At 30.0% G+C, this 10,254-nt stretch overlaps 1 protein-coding gene across 1 annotated transcript in view; it reads left to right on the top strand.

Moving 5' to 3' along the window:
* The first annotated feature begins 5,458 nt into the window (after positions 1–5,458).
* Positions 5,459–10,254, top strand: part of LOC107448361 (protein toll) — a 29,854-nt gene continuing 25,058 nt past the window's right edge. Inside the window, exons 1-2 of the mRNA XM_043043754.2 lie at positions 5,459–6,725; positions 8,395–8,559. Coding sequence (XP_042899688.1) covers positions 6,252–6,725; positions 8,395–8,559 — 639 coding nt within the window. The 5' untranslated portion in view covers positions 5,459–6,251. The remainder of the gene's footprint in view (positions 6,726–8,394; positions 8,560–10,254) is intronic.

The following is a 10,254-nucleotide window of genomic DNA, read 5'->3' as shown; positions in this document are numbered from 1 at the left end:
TATCTTTGGATAAGTGAATTTTATAATTGTATGCAAAATATTCTTAATTCGCTTTAAATGCTCGAGGTATGGTGATATACGAAAAAAGTAAAATTAACATTAAGGGATCCAAAGTTTAAACCGCTCTTCTGACTAAACTATTTAGGGCTTATTTCCCAGATTGTGGCTACCCCCTATATTTTGGAGGTCAGAAATCCAAATCCGTCGAAAAAAAGGGAATTCAGAGAAAGAACGGAATTCAGAGAAAGAACGTTCTTAAGTCTGATTTCGTTTGAGGTCATCCTCTTGAACGTTTAAGATTGTGCCGATTAGATCAAAATTTCGTCAAATTTCGGGGTAACTTTCGTAAAAAGTTGTTCGGAATAAAAAAATATGGACCCTGAAATGGAATTTACCATTTCCAGTAGGGTTTTCGCACACTGGATTTGATGACACAATGTTTCATTCGCCTAAACTTTGCAATTTAGAAAGCAAACCAACTCAAATACGAAAAAAAATTCCTAAAATCAAGTAATTAAAATCATATAATCGATCATCTGTAAAAAATAAACATCGTATCCCAAATCCAGAAATTTTAAAGGCGGAATCTTTTAAACAATTCAATCTACTTTAGTTCATTATTTTGAACATGTAGTGCATCTACCGCTACAAAAATATAATTCCAATTCAGTGATATATGACATGTTAACTCGATTCTTTGTTGGGGTACTTTTTCATAGATGAAGGTTGACGTGGTCGATGTAACTGTCCCCACATTGGTGACCTTCGGGCGCGATGTGAACATGCCTACATTGGCAGAAGCGCTCACTACGATTTGAACACGCCTACTTCGATGGATGGTCCACATGGAACGGTTGACTTGCTACTTGTGATTGTGACATTGTCCTCCTCACGCTGTTGCTTCTCAGTCTGCATCACGCACCACGTATGCATTCGACTGCTAAAGGCAACACAGGAGAGACCGTGACAGTGAACTTAATACAGCTCTCTTGATCAGCACTCAAAAAGTAAGGTGATCTTAGTACAGTTCTCCCGGCTTCTCACAAAACAGCAAAGAATCAACTAGTGGTATTCGTTCATTGAATTCTATCACAAATGAAATTCTGGTGGAGGAGTACTGTAGTGTATCTACCACTACAAAAATATAATTCCAATTCACTGGTATATATGACATGTTAACTCGATTCTATGTTGGGGTACTTTGTCATCGATGAAGGTTGACATGATCGATGTGGCTGTCCCCACAGGCATAACAAAGAGAAAACATAACATAACATAAAACATAACATAAAAAAGAATTTTTTTTTTTTATAAAAAATCTTCTAAACATTTATTTTGTCATAAATAAACTTTTGCAAACGTGATTATCTTCAACATTTTACTCTTTTAAATTACCTTGTTTTATAATTTGGTGAACAATTTGGTATAATAAGTGTTTCTATCAACTTTTTAGAAAAAAAATTATTAAGGAAGAAGAGTACAGTTGATATATTCTGAATACATTAAATTTATGACGTAAAATTTTGATGTGATTTTGTTATCTCTTACTAGTATGAAATATTAAATGCTTGTTATTATACTAATATTATCGAGCATATTAAATGCTCTATAATATTAAATGTATGTTCAAGAGTTGAAACAGAGGAAATGAAATTTATTTTTAAAAAATATTTCAATAAAAACGCTATAAATTCCACTTACCCTCTTGCACTGGTTGTTTTCTTTTTGTTTCAGACAAAAACAAAATTCCCAGTATCACTTCTGCAACAAACAAAATGATGTTTCACTTACTTTAAATCTCATGTAAGTTAGATTCATTTTACCTGAATGAAATGCAAATATAATGCACGCATAATAAAGAAAATTAATCAAAGTAAATTTAATTAAACAACAAAATATTTTAGCTAAAAACTAAAATAAAATTAATGCGGAATAGAAAACTGCATATTTTTTATTCCACAGTAGTAATTTATTTCTTAAACGATAATCGTTTGACTAAATTTTTATCGATGAATTCATAAAATTCGCTACAATTTATCGTTTGATTTTGTAATTTTATTTGAGTTCTGCGAATCGCTTGGTGTGTTTTGAATGTCGAATCTTAAAGAAAATAAACATAATGCACCTAAATTAAATTATACTTTGATTAAAATCGTTAACTTTTCATCATTTTATGTTCTTAAATTTTGTTTAATCTTGAATTTAATTCATGTGTGCAGGCTTGACGCGTGCCATTAAGTTTTTAAACTAAAGGAACAATAAATACAAATAATTGTTATTCTAACAATTTCTGTCACGAAGCTTTTTGATATGTTGTCATTATCAATATAGATTTTTCTTTGTTTAAAGTAGGATATATCACATAATAATGCATTTGGCATGAATATAGAAATATTGTAAATTTTTATATTTCAGAAATACATATGAATAGAGTAAGTAATTAATAGGAAATAAAAAAAAATCAAAATTTTCAATTGAAACTTTGATTTAAGAGGAAAATTTATCGTATTTCTTTCTTTTTTTTTACTATTATAGAACTGTGACAAATACAGAAACGTGACGTTGCTTAGTAGGGGAGAGTGGGGTCAATTGTTACAGGGTACGATTGTAACAGAGCAAAAATTTGGTTCCTAGGTGGCGCACAAGGTGTATCTAATAAATCTACATGTACACCCCTGCTGGCAAACCATTTTTATGTACTTTTGAAAGAGTTACATCACAATGGATATTTTCAAGTACTTTTTTTGGTATTAGAATATTATATTGTAACAAAGTAATTTTGTTTAAACAAATAAAAATTATTAACCGAATATGCAAGTGGACACCTTAATTAACATTTCAAAAAAAAGATTAGTTTTGTTAATTAACTAGCATTGTTTTTAACAAATGAAGCTGAAATGGCGTCTTGGGGGCGATTGTAACAATAAGTAAAGGGACGATTGCAACAGCTGAAAATATGTTTACAAACCATTACTTAACTCTTTAAGAACCACCAATAGTATCCTATATCATTTATATTATGTTGCATGTGCATTATTTTATTTGTCACCTTTCACAGCATAAATTAAAATTTTTAACCCCTTAAAGTTAAAAGTTTAACCCTTTAGGTCTCTGCTCATTATTACTTTTACTCCTAAAATATCACTACTATTTTGATCATTAAAAAATATATCACAACTATGATAATATGTATAGTTAACTATGTTTTAGTTGAATTTATAAACTGTTACAATTGACCCCGTAAGTGGGAACAATTGTAACAAGTGCACGACTGTCAAAAATTGTTAATAACTAATACAATAACATTTAAAATAAGGTATTTAATTTTTTTATAGTAGAGGATAGTCTACTTTACTCATCTATCAGTTAATAGTAATAATATATTGAATTTTTGTTAGTTAAAAATAGTTAAGTAAAAAATGTTACAATTGACCCCACTCTCCCCTATTTATTTGATTTAGAAATAGTATATGTAAGTTTATATGAGAATAATATATGTGAGAAATAGTATATGTGAGTTTTTAAATATTTAGTTGAAACTTAAAATATCTTGTGTTATCCCAGTTAAAATCTAGCAAGTATTTTTTTTCTTTTAAAAATTTATTTGATGTTCTGCTCAAAAAAAAAAACCTTTCATTGTTTAGTTTTAGTGCTCAATGGTTATTTAATATTAAACTTGATAAAACTACCATCTTTAGATAGTATACTTTTAATAATTTTTAAAAACAAGTTTTTCGGGGAAAAGCATAAGCCTAAGCACTAGAAAGGAGAATCTTAATTATGTTAATGTTAATTCTCACCGTTAACTTCATCTTATATATGTATATTTTGGCACATCTCTAACGCTACGTAAATAATCTAAAAAAATTTGTAAAACAATTAGGGATAAAACTCATTTTTAAAAAAAATAAATCAACACTAAAAAATACTTATTATTTAATTTTTAATTTTATCTTTATTAATTTTTCTTGTTTAATTCAGTAATAGTTAAAAAAAATAGTAATTTAATGCGCAGCACTTCAAACAAATTGACCACAATGATTAACTTTTTATCTAATGATCGGAGGACTCATTCTTAATGGTTCAAGAGGGGAAATTCAAATATGCTAATTAATCTGTGCAGCCAATATTTTAAGTTACGAAATCAGACACAAAAACGTACTTTCTCTGAATAAACATACTTTTTTACGACAGATTCGGATTTCTGACTCCCAAAATATAGGGGGTAGCCTTCATCTGGGAAATATGCACCTCATAGTTTGGTCAGGAGAGCGATCAATAGTTTGGACAGCTTAATGTTAATTTGATTTTTTGCGCATATCCCCAGAAATTTTAAAGTCAATTAAAAAAAATTTGCACGCAATTATAAAATTTGTTTACCCAAAAAATGTTTTTTAGTAAACATTTGTTATTTTTTATTATTTTATTAAATAATAGTTGAAAATTTTGAATTGTAAGGTATACAATTTTTTACATCAATCTAATGTATGTAATTTTATACGTTAAAATACAAAATTTAAGTGAAATTGGTTGAACAGTTCTTGAGAAATCGTAAATATATGACTTATTTAAAATTTGATTTCTGAGGAACTATTTTATCTATTTCGCTCAAATTTTGTATTTCGCCGCATAAAATTACATGCTTTAAAATGATGTAAAAAATTGTATACTGTAAAATTCAAAAATTTTTCGACTGTTTAATAAAATAACAAAAAATAATAAAGAATTACTAACTAAAGAATATATTTTGCACGAAATTATCTTTGGATAAACGAATTCTGTATTTGAGTGCAAAAATCTTTCAATTCGCTTCGAAATGTTTCGAGTTATGGCGAAATACACAAAAAAGTAAAATTAACATTAAGGGGTCCAAACTTTGGATCGCTATCCTGAGCAAACTACAAGGACAATATTTCCCGATTTCGGCTACTCCTTATATCTTGGGGGTCAGAAACCCGAATCTGTTGAAAAAAAGGTATGTTTGTTCAGGGAAAGTGCGTTTTTGTGTCTGATTTCGTAACATAAAATACTGCACCAATTGATTAGCATATTTGAGGTCATCCCCGCGAACCATTAAGAATGAATGAATCCTAAAATGTAAAGATCTGATTTCGAAATTTAGAACAGCGTCCATACAAATAAACACCAATTTAAAGTTAGCCTTTCCTCACATGATGATTGCCTACACATTGCATCAAAAACTCAAGATTTATTCTTTGTTTTTTTATTCTATTTTATGCTCTTTGCACTAATGAAATGTCTCCGTGATATCCATGGATTATCACGACATGCGAATGTAACATATCAAACATTTGTAATCTCTGATAGTCGGATAACTAAACATGAAAATTCAATGAAATTTAGAAATATTTAATTCTTTTTATCGAAGATAGATCTTACTGCTGTTATCCTTTGTCATCCGTTTTTGAAGGAAGTCGCAAGGGATGTTGGAATTGATAGTCGTAAAAAAAAGGTCTTTCTGCTGAATCAAAATAGTTTTCTGGTAATCGTAAACAATGTCAACTTCATGCTTGGTAATCATGTTTCTTCAATTAATGCATTTAATTGGATAGATTAAAGATTTATTTAATGTTTAGGATACAATTTAGTGCAATTAGGTGGGTAGAATCAAGTTAAAATAACCCTCCATAAAAATATTTTGAAGAAATGTATAGTGCTGTGATATTTAATCTATGCCATATATGAAAAATCAACTCAATCTTATATAAGGGATATTATGATGATAGATATGATGATAGATACGATGTTAGATACGATGAGAGTAAGGATGATAGATACTTGTGAATAGATTTAGACAAAAATGGAAAGATTTAGAAGTGGTGAAAAAAAAAGAAAACTACTAAGCTATAAAACTACTAAGAATTAAAGGGTGATTTATATCTGCGTTACTACTTATACATTTCCTTTAATTCTGTAGAAGACATCTTAGCAATACTTCAAGAATCCTGTTCTGCAACATTAATCATCATAATATGATGTTGTCGATATCGCCGACAAGATGTGTCAACTGTTTAGCTTTGAGCTTCAGTTAATCAAAGTTAATAAGGGGATAAAATTTTGACAGAGCATAAATAATAAATGAAATATCAGTCATCTTGATGCATTCTTTTATTATGCAAGAGAAGTCTTTTGTTATTCAATCTTACAATGGTAAGTTGAAAGTTTTTATTGATCTATAAAAAAAAAATTGCACCTTAATTTATTATTAATAGTGCCATTCGGCGATAAAAATGTATGGGATTTGCTTAGTGCTAACTTTCTTTGCTCTTGCAATCTGCACAGATTTTGATTTGGAAGATGATAACATCATTAAAAAATGTAGCGAGCTGCTGCAAAGTTGTAATTGCTTTAATCGTTATTTTATTGGCGATGATTGTCTTGGGCAAAGTTACAAGGTGAAATGCAGTGAATTAGATCCTTATTGTGGTTGTGAGAATTCTGAAATAATCGCAAAAGTTAGTTGTTGGAATGCCACGGAACTGTTTTCTACTAAGTACTTGGTTGATGGATCGATATATGAACGTAATGCAACTTATGAAATCGTAATCGAGGGAGGAGTAACAACCTTTCCGAGCAGAAGTCTAGACGGACTAATTGTCTTCAGTCTCATCCTGGACAATCCCGATATCAATCATGTTCATGAGAATGCTTTTGAAGGTGTGCTTAGCATGAGAAGATTTCACGTACGCCACAGCTCCTTAAAAGTAAGACATTTAGTCTTCTATATATTGTTCGTATACTGTAATCTTTCTCTCTTAACCCCTTAACGATCGGTTAATTTTCAAGAAAACTGTCATAAAAGTGCCTATTTTTTTGTATTTGTACTACGTATTTGATTAGTGCTGACATCTAAGTTTAAAATAAACTAACTATCTATAATTACCTTAAAAATATCCTGCTGCCATCTGGTGTGCAAAATGAGAAATAAAATGTTTTCCAGTCAAAAGAAATTAATTAGTTTTATTTTTATTGGCGCGTTACTTCTGAACACTCCAACACGGAAATATCACGGAAGCGAGAAATAGAGGGCGAAACCTCACCCCGTCATTTTTACGGGAGCGAGAAGGAAGGGGTTAATAGAACGCTTTACTTAGCCAAGGTGAACTGAATGATTTTTAAAAATTTAATATCTGCTCTGAGATCCTACTAGTAATAGAAACGTGAGATTTTTTTTCATTTTGTGAGGTAGAAATGTTAATTGCTAACCAAAACTTATTATTAACATTTGCTCCGCTGTATTTACAAAAAGTTATACACAGTAAGGCAAGTTGTAGACACAATTCAAGTTGTACCACAGTGAGTGCTGCCAACAACACTCACTGAGTAAAGCTTGCATTGCTGTATACATACAACATCAAAAGAAAGCGCTTTCTTTTTATGGAAGTGAGATTTTCTTCCTTGCACTAGGAAAAGAAAAAAAGACTCATTGCATTGAACTGGTTGAATCTCCTTACTGTCTACAAAAAATTAAGGCAAATGTTTAAATCATAAACTAAGCAGTTATAGACTCTTGTCACATTGTCTGTTCATCTGCTGCGTTAAAATATCGAGAAACAATAATTGGTTCTTACCTACTGTTTGGTTATAATTTTTTACAATTGATTGTTGATTTGATTGTTAATTTTTACAATTTGATTAATCAAAAGATATTACTGCTCAGAAGTTATATGAAGCAAAGTTATTTAAGTTAAGTAGTTAATTTTAGTTAAGATTTAAATTTGCAGCAACTTGTTTTAGTTCTTCAGTCTGTTATAATTGGCAAGAAAAATTTAATGAAAATTTGGAATTAATTGATTAGAGAATGAATTTAATACAATGTATTATAATGCTTTAGGTTACAACATGCCTGGACGAATATGGGTGTACAGAGGATTTGGAAAAATCATAAATAAAAGTTAGTTTCTTTTGTAGAATAAACTGTATTTGGAGTCCCTCAAACGTCTAAGTTCATGCCTTGGCTTCATTGACATGAAAAGAAAACCAGTAGAACATATTCAGAAACAAACAATACTATTTTGTGTTCCAAAAAATTGCAAAATCACTCGGATGAATGAAATTTGCTTAGTGACATATAATTACAAGTCTAAGTAAATTCATATTCGTTCAACACTCATATTTGTTAAATCACTATAATTCAACATTTATAATTGTTAAATCAGATCTTAATAACAAATGTACGGTGTTAAATGTTATAACTGACAGGCGACTTTTTTAAGGTGATAAAAAGAATAGGTGTCACTTTGTCAAGTAGCATTGGTACGCGTTGATTGTAAGTATACTCTTGAAATACTCTGAAAATAAACTCATATTCAAAAAGGTAGAGATAAGTTTATATTTAAAAACTTGATATTTTTACAATTTACATTTTTGCAGGAAGTTCCTAACTTTCGACCTGTCTATAGTTCAATTAGTGAATTAAGAATTCACAACAGCTTGCTGACATACTTAAAAGGCGACACACTTAAGAATCTTCCTTCTCTGGAGTACATTTCTTTCGTTAATAATTCAATTCAGCACATTGATTCAGACGTATTTGAGGTAAGCATAGATTCGGTGTCACTTTTTCGATTATTTTTAGATCTTAAAATAATTATATTGACAAAAAGTACATGAAAAAGTTCAATCAAATGAAACATAACAAGGGAACGGAAACTGTTTAATCAATGGGAAGAGTCAATTAAACATAGTGATAGATAAGCAGTACTTATATTTTTGTGGTCCAAACCACTCGCAATTCAGCAAATCTTCTTCTTTTTAAATTTAAGATGACCAATTGCTCTTTTTCCTATTTTTTCATTACTGGCGTTGAAGAAACTAATGCTACACTTCGTAGCCTTACAATTTAAAGCCGAAAGGGTATTCAAATTTTAAATAACAACTAGAAGGAAGGGGGGGGAGACATTTGATGCTTATACCTATTTTTTTCTGACAAGTGTATATGGACGTTTTTATTAATGCGTAATATAGGCAAATTTATCAAGAAAGAAAACATTACTTTTTGAAAAATTTATTACAATGTTTTTCACATTTCTTTAAACTTAGATTTTAAAAAATGCAGTTTTTATGAGTTTTTTTTAGCAAATCATGGATATTTTTACATCGCTGATTTCAAATCTGCAATCGGCTTCTCTCTCTAAGCTACAGCTGTTTTTTAATGATATTTTTAATCTATTTTTTGCCGAAATGTTTAAGTTTAATAACGTTATATATATAACAGGGGATCGCGTAAATGTTGCGATAAACTCTTAGGAGAAATAAGGCATGGAACCCATGCCCGGAAATGTTATCATGTGTCACTTGAGACACTTCCCTGCTATAGAACGTTTCTTCGCTCACTTTAGAACATGCCATAATAGGGAAGCGTTCCTATCCACGTAAGAGGATATTTCTGGACATAGGTTTATATGAAATTTTAATCCTGGTGATGTGCTGTAACTCGACTTTAGAAGTTTGTCGCAACATTTACATGATATAATGCTTGTACATTTCGGAAAACAACAGGATAAAAGTGCCATTGAAAAGAAAACTTATACCTTTAGCAGCAAAACTTATTTCAGATTTGAAATTTTCACACCCGAATCAGGCAAGATCAAGTATTTGTATAAATGTGTCCCACAGTGTAATTTGTCAAGCTCAAATAAAGGTCACGTTAAAGGTTACTCAAGTGCATTGTCGGGTATAAAGTACCAAATCAATCTAAATTTTGGTTCATGCTATAGACAAACAATTAATTTTAATCAATAAACAAAACAATAACTGTGCACCGATTAAAACCAATCGATAAAAAGTATTGCTATTGATTTTAAGAATCGTTATCATTAATTACTAATTTGAAAAATATTTGTTTAAGTTATAGTATATTTGTTTAAGGTATAGTTTATCCAGATAGTAAGTATATTTGTTTATTACTTACTGTCTGGTTTAAATTCTACCAATTATATGAAGTAAATGCTTTCAGAAAGTTGAGACACGATATTAAAGGGATTCTTACATGCGAAGTAAGAAAAAAAATCTTATATTAAGCCAAATTATCAAAGAAAGTAGTCACATAGAGATAATAAAAATTCAGAAGTGGGTCTGTAACGTTTTGGAGATATTTTCTTGCTATGGATCAGTACTGATAACTGCAGTGACTTTTAAAATGATCCGATTGATATTTATTTTATTCCGATATTTATTTTAACATTCTGAACAGGCATTCTCATTCAGTCAGTATTTTCAAGTCGATTATGG

Source organism: Parasteatoda tepidariorum, chromosome 2, assembly GCF_043381705.1.
Source record: "Parasteatoda tepidariorum isolate YZ-2023 chromosome 2, CAS_Ptep_4.0, whole genome shotgun sequence".
In the NCBI taxonomy this organism is placed as follows: domain Eukaryota; kingdom Metazoa; phylum Arthropoda; class Arachnida; order Araneae; family Theridiidae; genus Parasteatoda; species Parasteatoda tepidariorum.
Note: the sequence above shows the minus strand (reverse complement) of the source record. Positions and strands in the feature narration are given on the sequence as shown.